This window comes from Danio rerio, chromosome 8 (assembly GCF_049306965.1).
Source record: "Danio rerio strain Tuebingen ecotype United States chromosome 8, GRCz12tu, whole genome shotgun sequence".
Classification (NCBI taxonomy): domain Eukaryota; kingdom Metazoa; phylum Chordata; class Actinopteri; order Cypriniformes; family Danionidae; genus Danio; species Danio rerio.
Genome location: NC_133183.1, coordinates 48,365,412 through 48,385,480, shown reverse-complemented (window position 1 = coordinate 48,385,480; position 20,069 = coordinate 48,365,412). Strand labels below are relative to the sequence as shown.

The 20,069-nt window shown below is 35.9% G+C and overlaps 1 protein-coding gene across 1 annotated transcript in view; it reads left to right on the top strand.

Moving 5' to 3' along the window:
* The first annotated feature begins 630 nt into the window (after nt 1-630).
* The window catches only part of cabp1a (calcium binding protein 1a), a 62,908-nt gene continuing 43,469 nt past the window's right edge, over nt 631-20,069 (top strand). Inside the window, exon 1 of the mRNA NM_001328365.1 lies at nt 631-1,943. Within this exon, the coding sequence (NP_001315294.1) occupies nt 1,263-1,943 (681 nt within the window). The 5' untranslated portion in view covers nt 631-1,262. The remainder of the gene's footprint in view (nt 1,944-20,069) is intronic.

Sequence of the window (20,069 nt, the reverse complement as noted above, 5' to 3'; positions counted from 1 at the left end):
TGATTGTTGTTTTTTATTAATAGGCTAAGCTGTCAGATCAGAGCTTTACCATATTAAATATTCATCACAGGTTTTGCATTAAACATACATCTTAATAAAAAGGCATCATTCCGTTTTAATTAAATTAAAAGTCTTACATTAGACATTTTATTATTTGTGTCATCTCAGAGGTTTATGACAGTATGTAATTAAATATTAAACACAGGTATTGAATTAAACATACATTATAAACTAATTTATTTATGTTTTATCAGATCAACCTGTTACCTCAGAAGTTTACACTGACAGGAAAAAAATAAATATTAAAGGGATAGTTCATTTACCCAAAACTGAAAATTCTGTCATCATCATTACTGAAATTTCACTTGTCACAAACCTCTTCGAGTTTCCTGGGGGGATGTGCCAATGGTTCTAACATTTTTCAAAGTAAATAAAACATTTTTATATTTAAATATTTTTTTCCCATTAAACATATGCCTATTATATTTCCCAGAGATGGGTTGCGGTTGGAAGGGCATCCACTGCGTAAAAACGTGCTGCATAAGTTGGTGGTTCATTCCGCTGTGGCAACCCAGGTTAATAAAGGGACTAAGCTAAAAAGAAAATGAATGAATGAATGACGTCCATTATAAAAACATTATTTTATTGACCTTTTTATAATATGATTTTGCATAATAAAAATGCACTTTGCTTTTATGTAGGCTGTAAAAAAAACTCATTTGATATGTGTAATGTCCAAATAACCATAAAACCATAAGGGATAAGGATTTTGCTCAACATAATAATTTTAAAACTTTAAGTTTATTTAGCAGGATCACATTTTATAATTAGCCCACTTTGTTTATGAACGGAGTGAAAAATCCTTTCCATATGTTTCTGGTCCATACACTGTATGTTGTCTTGTCACCCACAGGCATCTGATGATGCACAACATACGTTCTCCTCGTGTCCTCTCTCTCTCTCTCCCTCTCTCTCTCTCTCTCTCTCTCTCTCTCTCTCTCTGAATCTTTTTTTGGTTTATTTCCTTGCCCATCTCCCCTTATACCTACGCGTCCTACCAGAATAGCGCTTACACCGCCTTACGGAGCAATCAGGTGGCACCAACTCCAACATCTCGACAGCATCATTTCAAGCCCAACATGCCATCGAGGAGGTACCGATGTACCCTCAGCTCTCTACATCGGGCTATTCTATTCAAGCCATAATAATGTGACACATCGGAGGTCAGCCTTTACCTTCAAGGGCATTTGAAAAGGCAGAGGATGAGTTTCACGCTCCCCAAAAGCGAATCGACGACCTCCTTGCTGAGATCCTCTGCACCGGCCAGGAGCGCGGTCCAGCCGCCCGATCATCGGCGACCGCAGCATCAGCGCTCCGCGGCGGCATCTGGAGCGGAGCCGGCGGACTGCGATGCGAGCTCGCGGAGACCCCTGTGTCACCCCTCACTGGTCGGTACCCGGAATAGCGCAGAGAAGAGCCACCCACAACCCTCCCACGGACACGCTCTCTCCGCGGCTCGCAGTCAGGAGGACCTGTCGGAGCTTCCAGGTGGAGAAGAGCGCAAGACAACCAGGCGACATCACCATCATCACCATCACCATCATCACCACCACAATCGTCATCATCACCATCACCGCCACCGCTCCACCCGGGACGACCTGCCCCAGGAGCCCCGACCCAAGCACTCTCACGCCGCTCGCATGCCCAGCAGAACTCAGTCTTTCTCCGAGTCTAGAGACGAGACGTCGCTCTTTTTTGAGTCTCCTCCGCCGGCTCGACCGGGCTCCTCCACGAGCAGAGAGGTGGGTCCAGCCTCCACCGCCTCATCTTCGCCGGTGCCCGCGTCCTCCAGCCGCTCCTCCCGGAGGTCAGCGAGGTCCAGCGCAGCATCTTCCGAAGCAGACTTCAACCTGCGACCCTTTCTCAGCTCAGTGTTTGGACAGGTAAGGCCCGAGCACACGCTTGGAAAATGACTTTCTTGATGGTTGTTAAATGAGTATAAACCATAAGCAGAACAAAAAGACAACTAAATAAACTTTTTGCTAATAGACATGATTTTAATAAATGTCGTCCTTATGCACATCAAGTTTCTGTCATCAAGTTATGTAGTCTGAACATGTGCTAATAACAGTTTTTGTCCTTTAATAGTTCCCATTTCATAGATTTACTATAATAAGCTGTGTTGTTTTTATGTTAATTAGCCTACCATAAGTTTAATCTCAGTTTTCTACAAGCTTACCATTGGTAGCAGATTGTTTTTTTTTTTTTTCTAATAAATATTTGATTAAAATATTACAAGATTGCTGTTACTAAAATGTTACTAAAAGTTTACTCTATGTTATATTTTTAAGGGTTTTTATGAATAAATAAAACATTATTAACATTATCTGTAATAAGTGGGTTAAAAAGTCCAAATACTGATAAATTCATCTTATGAATTGTTCAGCAGTGCATATTACTAATTTAAAAAAGTATTTATATATTAACAGTAGTAAATTTACAAAAAATCTGAATGCAAGATGGTATTTTACGTAAAAAAAAATGAATTCAAAAGTTATGACATACAAGAAAAATCAATTAATTAATTTAATTTATTAAAATTAATTTTGAACCATAACCATATTGTAAAAATTCAAACTATTAATGTGCAACAGTCAAGAGTTTTCATGTTGACTATGTTTTGGGTCTTCAATGATGTTTTTCAGTGTGTCAAGAAGAGTTTGATATAATGTACTGCATGAATAATTGAATAATTATCACACCCAAATGTGCTGAATCCTCAATGAAAGGTTTGGGGTGATTTAAAGGTTTTACATTCCAAGTGAGAAAACATACAGCTTCATTCTGTGTGTAGAAAAAATGATGTTATAAATATAGGTGTGTGTGTGTATATAGATGCCGCATTAAATTGCTTCAGACACATTGATGCATATGCCATTGAAAAAGTCATTTAGTTGTCATTCACAAGCAAAAAAAAAAATGATTTTCATGATGCCACAAGATGCATTGCACAGCCTGTTTTAAATTCCTTCCTGTTTTTTGAAAAATGGTAAAGCGAGTTGTGCCTATTAGATGGATAGATGGATAGATAGATAGATAGATAGATAGATAGATAGACAGACAGACAGACAGACAGACAGACAGACAGACAGACAGACAGACAGACAGACAGACAGACAGACAGATAGATAGATAGATAGATAGATAGATAGATAGATAGATAGATAGATAGATAGATAGATAGATAGATAGATAGATAGATAGATAGATAGATAGATTTTAACGGGACTTAACTATTGTTGGAGATACAAAGTCAGCTTGCAAGTGTTTTCAGATCAGGCTTTGCAGTTTCAATCTGGCAGACAACTTACAGCCCAAAGAAATAGCAGAGGCATCTATGTATATTTATGGTTTTATTAATCCAATTAGAGGCGAGGCAGTGGCGCAGTAGGTAGTGCTGTCGTCGCACAGCAAGAAGGTCGCTGGGTCGCTGGTTCGAACCTCGTCTCAGTTTGCATGTTCTCCCTGTCTTCGCGTGGGTTTCCTCCGGGTGCTCCGGTTTCCCCCACAGTCCAAAGACATGCGGTAAAGGTGAATTGGGTAGGCTAAATTGTCCGTAGTGTATGAGTGTGTGTGTGAATGTGTGTGTGGATGTTTCCCAGAGATGGGTTGTGGCTGGAAGGGCATCCGCTGCATAAAAAAAACTTGCTGAATAAGTTGGCGGTTCATTCCGCTGTGGCGACTAAGCCGACAAGAAAATGAATGAATGAATCCAATTAGGGTGGCACGGAGGCACAGTGGGTAGTGCTATCGCCTCACAGCAAGAATGTTGCTGGTTTAAGCCTCAGCTGGGTCAGTTGGCATTTCTGGGTGGAGTTTGCACGTTCTCCCTGTGTTGGCATGGGTTACCTCCGGGTGCTCCGGTTTCCCCCAAAATGAATAAGTGTGTGTGGATGTTTTCCAGTGATATGTTGCAGCTGGAAGGGCATCCTTTTCGTAAAACATGTACTGGATAAGTTAGCGGTTGATTCCGCCGTGGCGACTCCTGATTAATAAAGGGACTAAGATGAGAAGAAAATAAATGAATGAATTTATGAATCCAAATGGGACAGATTGTTACAAAGCTTTTTAAAATTATATATATATATATATATATATATATATATATATATATATATATATATATATATATATATATATATATATATATATATATATATATATATATATATATATATATATATATATATATATATATATATATATATATAAATAATCAAAATCATAATTTAAACTAAACTGTAAAAATATCTGTTAATGAACAGTTTCTGTATTTTGAGATTCACAAGTGTTTGTCATTTATTTAGTGTTGTGAATTTCATTATGGGACCTGATCTCTGCTTTGTCAACTTTTTAAAAACAACAGATGCTGACCTGCATACATAATCTATACTTAGATAAATCTATATATATATATATATATATATATATATATATATATATATATATATATATATATATATATATATATATATATATATATATATATATAAGCAAAACATATAAAACAGTTTAAAATTAATTATTTGCAATCAAAAAGCAAGAGACAGAAGGTGATATTTTAAATGAGACTTAAAAGCACCATCACCGAATATGTAAAGGCAGACCATTCCACAGACGGGAGGCTGTGACAGAATAAGCCCTGTCACCTCTTAATTTCAACGGTGTTTTGGGAACAACTAGCTAAAACTTGTTTTCCGACTTGGCCTCAATGAGGTGCTAGTGAAGAAGCTCACCGATGTAAATAGGTGCCAGACCATTCAAACCTTTAAAAACAAGTAGACTGGGAGCCAGTGAAGAGATGATAAAACTGGTAAGAAACTAGAATTTTTTTTCCTCAGTTAATAGCCTAGCAGCTGCATTTTGAACCAGCTTGAAGTTGAAAATTAAACTCTACAGTTTAACAAAGGGACCCTTATTGACAATCTAGTAGTTTTAAATGATATAACATATAATAAATTGTATAGAGAGAGACACAAGTCTGTAAAATAACATAAAAAGTGCTGGCAGTTCAAAAGTCCCATAATGCAATTTAAAAGCATGCATAAATGGGGGAAAGTAAAAACATGAATCACAAAATACGGAAAACTGCTCATTTACAGACACTATTTTACAATTTATGTTGTCTCTAGAGTTCCTCCATTTTTTTTAAACTACTCTGAAATTCTTTGGGGCAAAACTATCCTTTGTCTATTGTCAATAAAGCAATGACTTAAAGATCGATTCTCGCAATGTCTTCTACAATAGAAACGTGAAGCCAAAAAGTCCCTGGTATGGCTGCTGTCATCTTTTGATGACACTGATGACACTGATGAAATAATTTGGAGCCAAGTTTGCACAGTAGTAATTGAGCCAGATATCAAAGTCCTTTCAAATTTCCCACTCACCCTTTCGTAAACACAATTCCATTTTAGATTAGATTTATAATTAGATTTTTAGTTTGGATGAATGTTCTATTTGTTTAAGCCCAATCCATACTTCTGCATGAAGTGATCGCCGTACATCCCCTGCACATAGTTTTAAGCAATTCTCTGTTGTTGTTGTTGTTGTTTTTTTTTTTTTTTTTTTTTTTTTTGCTGCTATAACACTGTTATTGACACATGTTCCAATGTGGTGTTTTATTTTTTGCTAGTGTTTTGAGTTTATGCTGGAAATTTGTGGGATGCTACAATTAAATTTACTCATTTAATAGACTCTTATATCCAAAGCAACTAACAAATGAGGATAAAAAAAAACACTTCAAATCACCAGAAAGTGGCAATAAATATATGGTTAAAAAATTATCTGTTAATTAACAGTTTCCATATTTTGTGATTCACAAGTGTTTTTCGTTTATTTGTGGTTGTGAATTGCATTATGGGACCTGATCTCTGCTCTGTCGATATTTGATGTTGAAAATTCAACTCTGCACTTAAACAAGTAAATTAGTCTGAAATAAAATAATGTATAATAAATAATGTATAGAGAAATAAGTCTGTAAAATAACAGAAAAAAATGTACTGGCAGTATATTACAAGGTTTTTGTTCTGTACAATACAACACCGACCCAGACAATATATCTTTTAAACTATTCAAAATGTTAATAAAAGTCACGTTTTGGAATTTTTTTAGGGTTAAACGTTGTTGGAAGAAAGATCAAGGTCCCATAATGCAAATAAATGGGAGAAATTACCCTTTTTAACAATTAAATACATACAAACACAAACACATCCACACACATATATACATGTAAACAGATAGGAAAGAGTGCATCTCCTACAGACAGTTTGTCAAGCCTACTCACCTGCATGAAGTACACTCAGAATTGCACCGTTTCCCAGAGATATACAGCGGTTATAAGAAAGTGTCTGGTACATATGGAATGGAAAATAATGTTTTTCCTACAGATGGTTTGACTGTAACTATTGTAATAGTAGTTCAAACTAGAGGTCTGCATGGGACTGTTTTTTTAGTCTTGCTCCTGCGAGGTTTTATTCCACACCCGAACACTCCTGCTTTACATTCAGCCTTTGTTCACCCACTGCCTGCTTAGTATAATTTTCTATATAAAACAACCATTTTTGCTGAATTTAAATTTGGTTTCCAAAATCTTACGTTTAAATTAAGTACAACCAAAAGAGAGAGAACTGTAGGTTGTGCTTGCATTGCAGGTTTAATGTCTGTTTTTTTCCCCTTTGTAAAGAGACATAAGTGCCATCTTAAACCTGAGGTTCCAGTCTTGTGACTGCTAAAGGGTAAAACTTTAAGGCATTATCACATCGCGCAAAAGGTGTTTTTTTTTCCATATGCATCTATGGCGCATGAAAAAGACTTGCATGATGTGGCTTTCCTAACAGTAAACTGACCATTTTCTAATGCAAGCTGACAGTGTGGGCCCTATCATACACCCGGCGCAATGCAGCGCAAGGCGTGACGCAAATGTTGTTTGCTAGCTTCAGCTTGGCACAAGGGTCATTTTGACGTTTAGCACCATGCTGTTTAAATAGCAAATGCATTTTTGCTCATATGTGCGCCCATAGGCATTCTGTTCTTAAATAAGAGGTGTGTTAAGGCACATTGCTGGCGCGTTACAATTTTAAGGATCTAAAATAGACTGGTCAATAGACCAGCTGAGAGGAGGTCTAAAACCCAGCGCAGAGTGCGTTAGTTGTGCACCTCGCTTACACATTGCTTAATACACACAGGATGTACAGCAAAACACAAATGTCTTTACCAATGAAAAAGAATGAAAGGATTTAAATATTACAAAAATGATTATTTCTACAGAAATATAAAAACCACTGCCTTCATGCCTTCTTCATCTCGGGGGTCTTTTTCAATTTATTCATGACAACTTGCTTTTGTATAATGTTATTATTAGTAGTAGTATTTATTATATGCATATTTATATTTGTTTTATTAAAAACAAGTTTGGATTTGCCCACCTGTCAGGTTTCAGACTAATGAGGCACAGCATGTGTATTAGGATATAACTCAGTTTTTTAAACACACTTTGTTATTATTGTAAATTAAAACTGAATTTAGAAATAGTTTTGAAACAAATCTTTGTGCTTAATAAACAAATTTAATTATGTATAGGCTAATGTATGTCTGTGCGTACAACACGTTTTCCTATCTATGAGAGTGAAAGTGAAAGTAAAGAATGAGGAGGTTCATCTATCATTCTTGCGCTGTTTAACTGTCTTCTCTCTAGTTAAGTGCTCAGTTTTTCCACTTACAAAGTCCGTCATGTAAATAGCAAATGCGCTATGGCGCGACACAACTGACTCTTAAAAGAAATGGGAGATGAGACTCTGATTGGTTTATTTTATTAAAACACACCTATAACTCATTAAGAGAATAAGCACAACACTGTTAAACCATGAGTCACGGAGCAAAGCGGATTTTTCCGTCTTTAAAATCGCAAAAGTGGATTCTGACACGCCCTTTATGCTTTTGTGCCCTGCGAGTGCTGGTAAACCTCACTCCTCTGACCTCTAAAGGTGCTCTAGCGACAGACACTAGAGGTCATGGTCTTTAGCCTCCTTGTTGGAGCAACCTACTCCCATGCGGAAGGTCGCCGGTTCGATCCCAGCTCGGAGCGGGTTGGGTGGTGTAGGACCGGCAGGGTTACATTGGTGCCGTGACCCGGATGGGTGTGAGGTTTAGGGGGGTGAGTGTAACGGAGGCCAGCTAGTGAGTGCTGTGCTGGTAAACCTCACTCCTCTGACCTCTAAAGGTGCTCTAGCGACAGACGCTGGAGGTCATGGTCTTTAGTCTCCTTGTTGGAGCAACCTACTCCCATGTGGAAGGTCGCCGGTTCGATCCCAGCTCGAAGCGGGTTGGGTGGTGTAGGACCGGCAGGGTTACATTTGCGCCAAGATCGTTAAAATAGAGCGCTGTATCTTCACTGTCCCATGCTGGTAAAGCCCGCTCTGAGGAAAGTTATGCTGATGATGCATACACAGACTGTGCAAAAACAGTTGTATGAGCACTGGCTGTAGTGGTGCTCAATAAGAATGAGGAAATCACAAAAATGCTGTTTCAAAATAACGTTTATACTCAGGAATGCTATATTGTTAAGCCACCCTCTCCCATTCAAATTATACCAGAGTTACTAACCGCTATACCACATTTTACTCAGAGATGTATTCGAGCACCACAAGAAATCTGATCACGTCCCGGTGTACAGCTTGGAAAGGCAGACCATTAGTTCAAACTCACACTTAATCAGAGAAGAAAGAGGTGGGAACTGGCAAAAATTCAACACATTTAATAAAAAAATAATGGGATGGGTGATCAGTGGAGGGTTGGGGTGATGTGGTATCTTGTGTTGTGTGCATATTAGGCGTATCAGTACTGTCTACGGGACTCTGGACTTGTTCAATTTAAAATATCCTAACTTGGGAAATTTCAGTTGAAATTACCATATTTCAACCATTAAACTTTACAGAAAAGTGAACATTTACAGCTATTTGTTTGTTCAAGAATCTATATACGCACTGCAGTCCTAGAAAATGCCATATTGCTGCATGATTTGTTTTAATGCTATTCTTGTTGAATTTTATTACTGATTTGAAATATGACATTGAAACAGTTCATTCTTTCCTTATTTTCTCATTCAAGTCTAAAAAAAAAAACATACATGTGGGTGTTTTAAATGTTGGCTGCTATGATTTAGCATTAAACTCAATATGACAACCACACAGGAAATGTTATGTACTGCCAGCGAAGTGCCCGTAACTCCACCACTCATTTAAGGACGAGCAAACAATACTAAAATGTACAAATGAGATTGTAAAAATTAGTATCAAAAATCAAACGTTTTTGAATTGCCATATGATTGCGTCGTTTGCCATCTCACACACCAAACAGTTTGGCTGCTACCATTTTATCTTTTAATATTTGCACCTGACTTTGAACATTTATTTGACTGAGGGCTCTTTTTAATCAAGGAATATGCGATAAGCAATATTACCAGAATGAACATTCATCTATTTTCATTAAGTGCCCCAGTGTTTTATTCCTGATCGAATGCTTCCCGACAGTAAACATCTGTTATCTGCCACTGATTAATTGTGCTGCTCAGGGAGAACTGGATGTCTCGAACGCTTGCCTTCAGTACACGTATCGCACAACTTTGAAAATCAATTGCATTAATAATAAAAGAGTCTTGGCTGGAAGTATGAGCTCAGGGCGAGAGGAAGCTCCTTTGTTGCTTCAGACGTTGAAAGGCTGAATGGATGAAATACACAACGCCCGTTTGTGAAATGCAAATACTTTTCAGGCATATCTAAAGGAGACTGTGTGTATAAATGATTAAAAGCTGTTGTGATGTCTAATGGCACCGCCACAATGACTTTGATGCTGCATTGCAGTTATAAAACAACACACACACATTTGTTTGCACCTTCACTAACGTGGGTCCAATTATTACGGGTATCCAGAAAGCTTTTAAAACTGACATATAGCCATATTTCAGAATCATGTTAATAAGATAAACCCCTGTTTTGCGGGTGGTAATGGATTGGAGGGTTAGTCATAAAACATACACCAGATCAGACCCCATTAATTATATATGGCTTCGAGGTCAGAGCTGTTTTTAATGTACAAATGGTAAAAAGAAACACTTGTTAGATTAAAGGGTAAAATTAACCGGCGGCTAGTTGGAATTCATGGGCAAACAGGACTAATTATGAATTTGCCTTCAAGGTCAGAGCATTTCTCAGTGTAAACCTCCATCTGTCGTTGTTTATATAGTCATGGTTCATCTGCTTTTCTCCTTGAAGCCCTTCTATGCAGTTATTGCACATTGGATTTTGTTGATTTCATAACCAGTCGATAGATAGAAATCGATAATGTTAAGGATTTAAAAAAATGTTGACCTTTAGTTCCACAAATTAAATTCAGGATTAAATGAATGTATTCAAACACTTACATTGTGCCATAGATTCAGAGTCTTCATTAGCATTCTTATGCCTAGAGATATTATTATAGAGATATTTTTACGCCTGTTGCTGAAGCAAAAATATATCCTCCATCTGTCATTGTTTATATTGTGATGGACCATTTACATTTGCCTCAGTGTTTGTCATCCTGCATGCAGTTATTACAGGGGTTTCTTTAAATAATTTGCTAGCCAAAGTGACACCTATTGACGTTATACTCAGGGCTTAACATTCACTTTTTTGATCACCAGCCAGTACGGCTAGTAGTTTTCCAACAAGCCACTCGCCATTTTTACTAGCCACAATTTTATTGTTGGAAAAATATATTTTATATGAAATAAATTGACTTTGACATGCTAAAATGTTTTGATTTAAATGTTGGGTTATGTCCACATGCCTCATTGTTCATTTAACTTGCATTTGAGTGTTGTGGATGACCTTGCTCAATGAGCATGAGCAAATGAGTTGTGGTTTTACAGTGTCACAATGCAATTAGTTTTATTTGACATGACTTTTCTGGGCTCAACACTAAGCATTTACTTTTTTTTCTCTCTCTGGCCAGCACCAAACTAATTAATTCCTTGCCACAAAATTTAAATAATGTGTCAAAACAAGCAAGATATAGTTGTATACTAAAACTAAACATATGTTTTATACATAAAACTATACATTAACTAAAGTTCAATTGTTTAGTGATGAGCCAGCATTGGCAATTTAAAAATGATTTTTAAGCAGCCAAAGTGGCTAATCGGGGTGGCTGTCTAACCAGCCTCAGCTAAAATCTACCCGCATTTGGCAGGTTGCCAGGTGTTCATGTTAGGGTACCACTTTCAAAACAATATTTCAATACCACATCCCCAATAGCATGCCAGAGAGGAGAACATACTAATGAACCTAATTTTAAAGGGTGGTATTGATAACAGATTTTGGCTAAAATATTTGTCATTATTTGCAGTAACACCTATCCAAACATGGAAACAGCACATGCATAAACTAGCTACAAACATTTAAAAATATGGAAAGTTGCAATTTACTAGATTATTTTCTTTAAAAGGGCATCATGTTGTTTATTAATGTAATAAATGTAATGTTTCATGTAATAAATCAATGGTTATGTGCCTGACTTAACCTTAACAAACAAATCACAATATCACACTGGAATGTAAACCACTTACACTGTATTTACAGAATTTTTACTAAATTATAATTTGTGACCCAGTGTGTGAAAACCAGACCACATCTAATTCTGAGATAAAGTTTGACTGTAGCCATTTATTTCCCTGTGATTTCAGTTGTTGACATTGTTTTACTAAGTTATTATTAAATACATATTTATTTTTTATTATTTTCACAGACTGTTCTTCATGTAGAAAACAGTAAATTACAAACAAACAAAAATATAATCCAGCTTGATATTTACACTTACAGACATTTTTGCTGTGCTTTGATTTTTGTGAGCTCTTTCATTTTGGGAATGCTGCTCTCCGCAGGCATGTTGTCGCACATTTGACAGAACCACCGAACGCTCTCAGACACATCGTGCAGTTGGCAGTTGACAATTTCTAACACTCTGCAGCCAGATATTTGTTTCCTCCCACTCTCTGTGGTACTTTTGCAGTCGTCTGCATTTAAACTCTGAAACTTTAAGACACGGGGTTACCTGGAGAAGCATCTGCCATTACTCTCTGTTAAGACTTGGCAGACTCCACTTAAAAGACCCACCCTCACTGGACAGAGACCAATCAAACTAACGATGACATCAAGTATACAATCAAAAGTAGGAAATGAGGCATCTTCATAAAATGCGTGTGGGATGATTTGCAAGAAAAGCTACTTTAAAAAAAAACCCGTCCAGTATTTCTTTCTCAAATACGGGATGATTCCGTATTTTAGGGGCCGGGTGGCAACCCTAGTTAATGTTAAGCCCTGGTTACTATATAATCAAAAAAAAAAGTGATTTTGCTGCTTGTTCAAACTACTCATTTAAAATAAGCTGAAACAACAATATCCTTTTTTTTGGGACTACTTCGTCCAATCCACTTAAAGTTGTAAAAACTAATAAGTTGACTTAATTCCTTAATGTAGTCCCAACACAAATCAATTGTGTGGAACCCAGCATTATAATGTCATAAGTTAAAAAAGTAAGAAATCTGCCTTTTAATACCATAAATTCAGTATTTTATGAACATATGTTAAAACATTTAAATGGCAAAAGATTATTAAACTTTTATTGATTCTAAGTCTCTTTTTGAACTTTATTTTGTAAACTTCCTATTGTGTGTCATAAAAGATAGATTTGACTATTCACATTATTAAATGTTCATCTGTTTCGGTTGGACCTTTTGGAATAGGTGAAAACTTTTGAAATATAAAGGAAAATTAAAATAATTTAATAATTAAGCAACAAAATCAGATGTTCACAGTTCTCTGATAAAGGTTGATAGCTGTATTGATATGCAAGTAAACATGATATACAAAATAAATATTCCATTTTTATTGTTTCAGGTGTTTCATTTATTTGACATTTTATTAAATTACTTATTAGCTTTGTGTCAACTTTGTATCCCCATTATATAGTCAGTGTTTCCCAACCCTGTTCCTGGAGGCACACCACAAATACATATTTTGTATGTCTCCCTTATCTGCCCCATTAAGTTCAGGTTTTGGAGTCTCTTCTAATTTTCTGATGAGTTGATTCAGGTTTGTTTGATTGTGTTGAGGTTGAAAATGTGTACCATTGGTGTGCCTTCAGAAACAGGGTTGGGAAATACAGATATAGGTAATGTCAGGAGTGATGCATTTTAATGTTATATCAAACAATTATTTTGTGCATTAATCAGTTATTATGTATAAAATGAAACAATGAATCTAAAATGAATTTTAACGTCTTAATAAAGTTGGACATATTAACTAAAATTGGTAACTTAGAATATATTATTTTACTATCTACAGTTTTCTAATCAAATCTATTTATTTAATTTTATTTATTTATGTTTAATCAATTATATTTTTAATCAGTAATATAGTGCCATTCCAAGGGATAAACACAGCCTATAAAATTTACTAATTATTTAATCTAAGAAGACCCTTACTTCTACCTCCTTCACAATAGTTTTCATTTAGCACTAAAAAGCTCTCAATTCTATGAACTCAATATATTATGAATATTCTTTGCATATTGATGTTGTCAGTGTTATTTACAGTATGGCAATAACAACACTTATGCAAGAAAACAAATGATTACAGTTAGGATCATGTTGCTAAGCAAAAAACTCTCCTCCATCTGTCATTGTTTGTACTGTAATGATCCATGTACAGTGTGAAAAGGGATTTGGTTTCTGTACTTAAAAAGTTGTTAAACCCCTTGCGTTAAAAGTCACAAGATGACTTTACTTTTTAAAAAGCCAGTAAACCCGTTGTAAATGTAAACGGTGAAGTTGATTGAGCTTTATTCAACTTAATTGAAGTTGTCAACTAACTTAAAGGGCACCTATGATGAAAATCAAGCTGTTTGGACAGAACTGTATGTAGGTGCACAGTGTCCACTGTCACACTAAAGTGAAATAAACCCAACAAGTCTCTTTTTTTTTAAATTTCCTGACATTAAAATATAACCCAATTCCCAGAGATTTTGAGGCCCATGCACCGCAAAGTGATGTAGGACTGTAACTGTAGTTTTCTTCGCCCACCGAATTGATTGACAATTTGTTTCTATAACAGCATTATTGTTTCTATAACAGCATTATTTTTTGAAAATAAACTGGGATTAAAACATATTACAACTCTCAGATTGTTATAAGTTTAAAACATTTTTTAAACAGAGCATGACAGTAAAGTCACTATGTAATTCTTAACCTCTATAATCACCAGGGTCACAGGGTGTCAGTAAATGCTAATATATTTATATGTGTACTGCAAACAGCATTTGTGTGTGACTCATCATTTCAGAAAGGCTTGAAAAATAAACTTACTTGGTATTTTTGACTAGTGAGCTCCGAGTCTGAGTCCGAATCTGTCACTGTGCTGTTTAGCTGACGTAACGCATGATGAGAAGCAAACACGCAGGTGGGAGCGGTGGGCAGGCAAAAGCAGTTCATTTTGATTTAAAGCCACAGACAACTAAAACACATACCTGTCAACCCTCCCGTCTTTCCCGAGATTCTCCCATATTTTACAGTTGTATCCCGCTATCATCCTGTAAAGGTATTTTACCGTATTTCTCCCAGATTTTCAGTCTTTTACTGAAGGGTGGCAAATAAACATTAAAGAGCCGAGCCTCCCTTTATTCAACCCATTCTGCCGAACCATCAGGGGTCGCTCCTTTCTCTTAAATGTGAGTCTGTTCTGTGCTTTCACTTTGTTTAGGCATAAAAACACTTTGAAATAAACATAAAAATGGTGTGATTCCCTTCCTTTTCATTACAAGTGCTGTATCCCTTTCATATGCAGTCCTCAAAACAGACATAAAGCGGTGCATGACTGTCAGCTGACGCGCTCCATAGTGATAAATAGACGCTGTTTCCTAAACGGATTCTGTACACCTGATTTGAAGCGGAGCAAAAGTCTGGGTTTTGAGTGTGTGTTTAAACAGATTTATACATAACTAATGATAATAATATCTAAAGATGTCGATTTTGGTGTTTTTTTTTCTTCAAACACAAGTAATTTCGGCCTAAATGAGCATAAAAAGTTAGGAAAGCAGTCGAATGCTTTCATTGTAACGTTATATGTGTGCATTTTTAAAGTGACGCCTCTTATTTAATGCAATCAAACGAAAAAAATCTAAATAAATCATTCGTTGCTCTTTGATCAGAATGTGTTATACAGTTATACAGTGAAGAAACGGCTAATGTGATTTGATAACTTGATTCTATTACATTATAATAGTTATTAATTTTAATAAGCTGTTTGCTAATTTATTTGCTGCTGATGTATACTATTTATTTTTCCTTTTGTTAATAATAAAACATATAACTGACCATTTAATTGTTTATTTACAACGAAACAGCTCAAAATGGGCATATTTAGTAATTTAGGGATTTTTTAAAGGGGGGGGAGGGGGGGGGGGGGAATCCCTTGATATGGTGGGCATATCTCTTATTTTCACATCCCAATGTTGACACAGGTATGCTAATACAGCTACAGTATACTCAGATGTTAAAATAGGCAAATTCTGGAGAATAATAAATAATTTGATGGGCATTTGGAGCTGAAACTTTACAGACACATTCTGAAGACATTAAAGGCTTATCTTACATCTTGTAAAAGGGGTGAAATAGGTACATACTTAATTATGGACAAAGTTTATTCTACTACATTTTTAAAATGACATTAAAAAACACATCAAAAATGTAAATCGATTTGATCTCAAAACCTTGACGTCCATTTGACTTCCACACATTAATGCACTTTTGATCATTAAAATAATGTCACAAAATTTATTATAATTTAAGAAAATTTAATCTGAAATCTTCCATTCCATATTTACACTGGATTTGTGTCCAATGCATATAAACTACCTTGGTCAAAATCACATCAAATTGACATCTAAAATTGGCATAAAAAACTATTTTTCCCCTCCATAATGACACTGATTAAAAAAAAAAAATCAACATTTCAAATACACAAATTTAGTCTGAATATACGGAAAAAAGCACACGGTATTTAGAGTTTTTCATTGTTTGCATTGGGATGTCCATTTAAATTTCCTCAGTTTTTTTGGCTGCTCGTTTAAAGGGATTTCTCCTGTGTGCTTAAATTAAATTGAAATTTTTTTTTGCCTGTTCTGCATCATTCACATCTAAAATATTGGAGCATTTTATTGGCATTCATGGACAAAATCTCACATTACTGGGAGAAACCTTCTGTTTGCAAGTATGTTGTTTAGGCTGTCAGCCTGAGACACTGCATGAATCAGCTTACAGTCTCTCACTGCGTGCGTGCGTGTATGTGTGTGTGTGTGTAAACACTATTTACCAGAAATGCCATGTAACGGGCTTCAGTTCATGGGGTGGCACATTCCCTAACAGTCTGTCTGAATTCTTGCATTGATGGGGCGTTGAAGTAAGACTGACAAAAATGTCCTTGAATGACAATGCAACTCCTTCCCTCCATAAATCTCTGAGATGTTAAACCAGATATGGTCTTGCACTCTCTTTACAGCTATTTTTAATCTCACATCCCTTTGTCCGTGTGTGTCATTCCTTCGATAAGTTTTTTTTTGTGTGTGGACTGTCAAACAGGCCCTCCCCTTTTTCTCTTCCGGATGTGTTTGTGAGGTTACAGCGACCTTGCCATGATCTTCAGTGAGATCAACAACCACAAAGTACAGTTTCCTTTAGTTTTTATTCTAGCCAGGGAATGATTGTGTATGGTGAATTGTCTCTCTTTCTTGCACCATTTTTGCTAACATTCTCGTTAGATTTTCTAATGTTAGGTGCTGATGGACTGAGAATCTACTCAGAGTGTGACCATGAATATGCTTTGACACTGAGACTCCTACAAATTCTTTCTTTGTTGGCATTAATAGTTCTATTAAGACTCTTTAACATCCCTGCAAAAGTTCCTATTACACAAGAGATTCTTTTGAATGAAAAAAGGTTCTTCAGATTGTTCAAATATTCTTTACACTAAGAAGAAAAGCTTTTACTCTAAAATATTCTGGGTTATATATTAATCCAATGTTGGGCCAAATATGGACAAACCTGAGATAAATGGACTAGAAACAAGACAAAGCCTCCATAAAACAAAAAATGTGTCATTTGACACAGGGGCTTCCAAACCTTTCAACCCGAGACCGCCAAAATAACAATACCTGTGACTCGCGAGCCCCTCTATTTTCAGAAGTGTTTGTAATCATACAATCATTGTATGCAACGGCTCACACACCAATAGACCTTTATAAACACAATACTGACAACACAAAAAAAGCAACAATCTAACAACCATATATATACAGTTATTAGCCCCCTTTGATTTTTTTCTTTTTAAAATATTTACTAAATGATGTTAAACAGAGCAAGGAAAGTTTCACAGTATGTTTGATAATACTTTTTCTTCTGGAGAAAGTCTTATTTGATTTATTTTAGCTTGAATTAAAGCAGGTAAAAAACATTTTAAGGTCAAAATTATTAGCCCCTTTCTATTTTTTTGATAGTCTACAGAACAAACCATCATTATTAGGCATCAACTTGCCTAATTACCTTGTCCCGCCTTGTTAACATAATTAACCTAGTTAAGCCTTTAAATGTCACTTTAAGCCGTATAGAAGTGTCTAGAAAAATATTTAGTCAAATATTATTTACTGTCATCATGGCAAAAATCAAATAAATCAGTTATTAGAGAGAAGTTATTAAAACTATTATGATTTGAAATGTTTTAAAAATATCTGCTCTCTGTTAAACAGATATTGGGAGAAAAAATCAGAAAGGCTGATGTTTTTTTTTTTTGCATGTTGTATTTTTATATAGCTATTTTTATCTTCTGTAGGTTATTGATGAATGGTAATTCTAATAGTTTATTGAAATTTATTCGATTTTTGGAAATCACCCCTCTAATTGTCCCAATCCCCACTTTGGGAACCACTGACTTAACCCATCATTTTTGTGTGCAATTCAGTGTAAGAACTGCCCACTAAAAGGTTTTTCTGGAATCAAAAAGTAGTTCTATTGCATTAGAGCACTCATGTGTAGTATAAATTATGATTATCTAATCATCAGGATCTCAGTTTTCCCACACAGTTGAGCTTTTTTGAAAATGCAGCTGCAGGAAAATCTCTAAAAAATGCTGGGATTCTTTGTAACCCAATTTTGGGTAAAATATGGTAAACCCAATGTGGGGCTAATTTTTTTTATTACATTTTTATGACACTTTTTAACCCAAAAGATTGGATTTGTCATTATAAGACACAAAGTTGTGTTACAACAACCAAGCATTTTAGTAGCAGGATGTGTTGTTGGGGCTTCTTTTGTTTCTTTTTTGCAAATATAATATGAAAAACGAATAATTTTTAATAAACATTGATAACATTACACAAACAGCATGGTGGCGCAGTGGGTAGTGCTCTCGCCTCACAGCAAGAAGGTCGCTGGTTCGAGCCTCAGCTTGGTCAGTTGGCATTTTTGTGTGGAGTTTGCATGTTTTCTCGTGTTTGCGTGGGTTTCCTCCGGGTGCTCCAGTTTCCCCCACAAGTCCAAAGACATGCGGTACAGGTGAATTGGGTAGGCTAAATTGTCCATAGTGAATGGAAGTGTATGGGTGTTTACCAGTTATGGGTTGTGGCTGAAAGGGCATCCGCTGTGTAAAACATATGCTAGATAAGTTGGCGGTTCATTCTGCTGTGGCGACCCCTAATTAATAAAGGGACTAAGCTGAAAAAAAAAGAATGAATGAATGAACAGATTATATACCTGATAACCCAGGTAAGACAGATCCAAATGAACAAATGAAACTGTCTGATAGCACATAACATATTACATTAGTTAAACTAGTTATATCCACAGAGAAAGGTACTTTATCACATACAGTATATTATATCTATGGCTGTACCCAAAATCACCCTCGATACCAGTGGTCTCAAACTCAATTTTCTGGAGGGCCGCAGCTCTGCATAGTTTAGCTCCAACCAGCGTCAACTCACACCTGTCTTGTTGGACAATAGTCTTGAACCACCTGATTAATTGGATCGCCTGTATTTCATTAGGGTTGAGGCAAAACTGTTCAGAGATGCGGCCCTCCAGGAATTGTGTTTGACACCTATGTTCTATACCCTATAAACATCTATTTGATGGACCAAAAAGTAGTGGTTGTAGTGGTGTCCAAATCCATAGTAGATGTTCTGTGTCTGAACACAAAATGGCATCCGTGTCAGAATCATACCAGTGTACATTCCAAAATAAATGATTATTTAATTGTTAAAATGACGTTTTTATATGTGACAGAAACCAAAATATTTTGTTTAATTAACTATTAGTTTAATATTTACACAAATAAAATGGAATCCTTTCCAGTGTGCTCAAACTCAATCACTCCTTTTCATTCACTCCGTTAACTGGACTATATTAGTGGACTAACATAGGGAATAGTGAATAAGAGTAGAGGGGGACAATTTTGGATATGTATCACAAAATATCATAGAAGATATGGTAAACCTTTCCTTTTGTGGGAATCCAGCAAGTTACCACGATTGAACAAGGAGAGTAAAATTGGGCTACTTTCATTCTTTTGGAGAGTGTTGCGTTATCATTGGGCTGGGGAATTTCTTTGGACTTGGCAACTCTGATTATGACAGACCATCAATTTAAGTCTAAATTTGGGCAACAGAATGGTAAACTATGAAAAACTCTGTAAAAATAAAACAAACTGACTGTATATAAATAATGTTATTGTTAGTCAAAAAAGAAATGTATGTCAGTTTATTCTTTTAGGATTAGAAGGAAACTGATTTGAGTAAAAACTTTACAGTGAATCCTAAGCAAGGGGTCAGGTTTAAGTAAATGATGACAGAATTGTATTTTTAATGCTAAACTATCCCTTTAAGAACAGCTCTTGTGTAATGATCATTATTGGTTAACATGCAGTAAC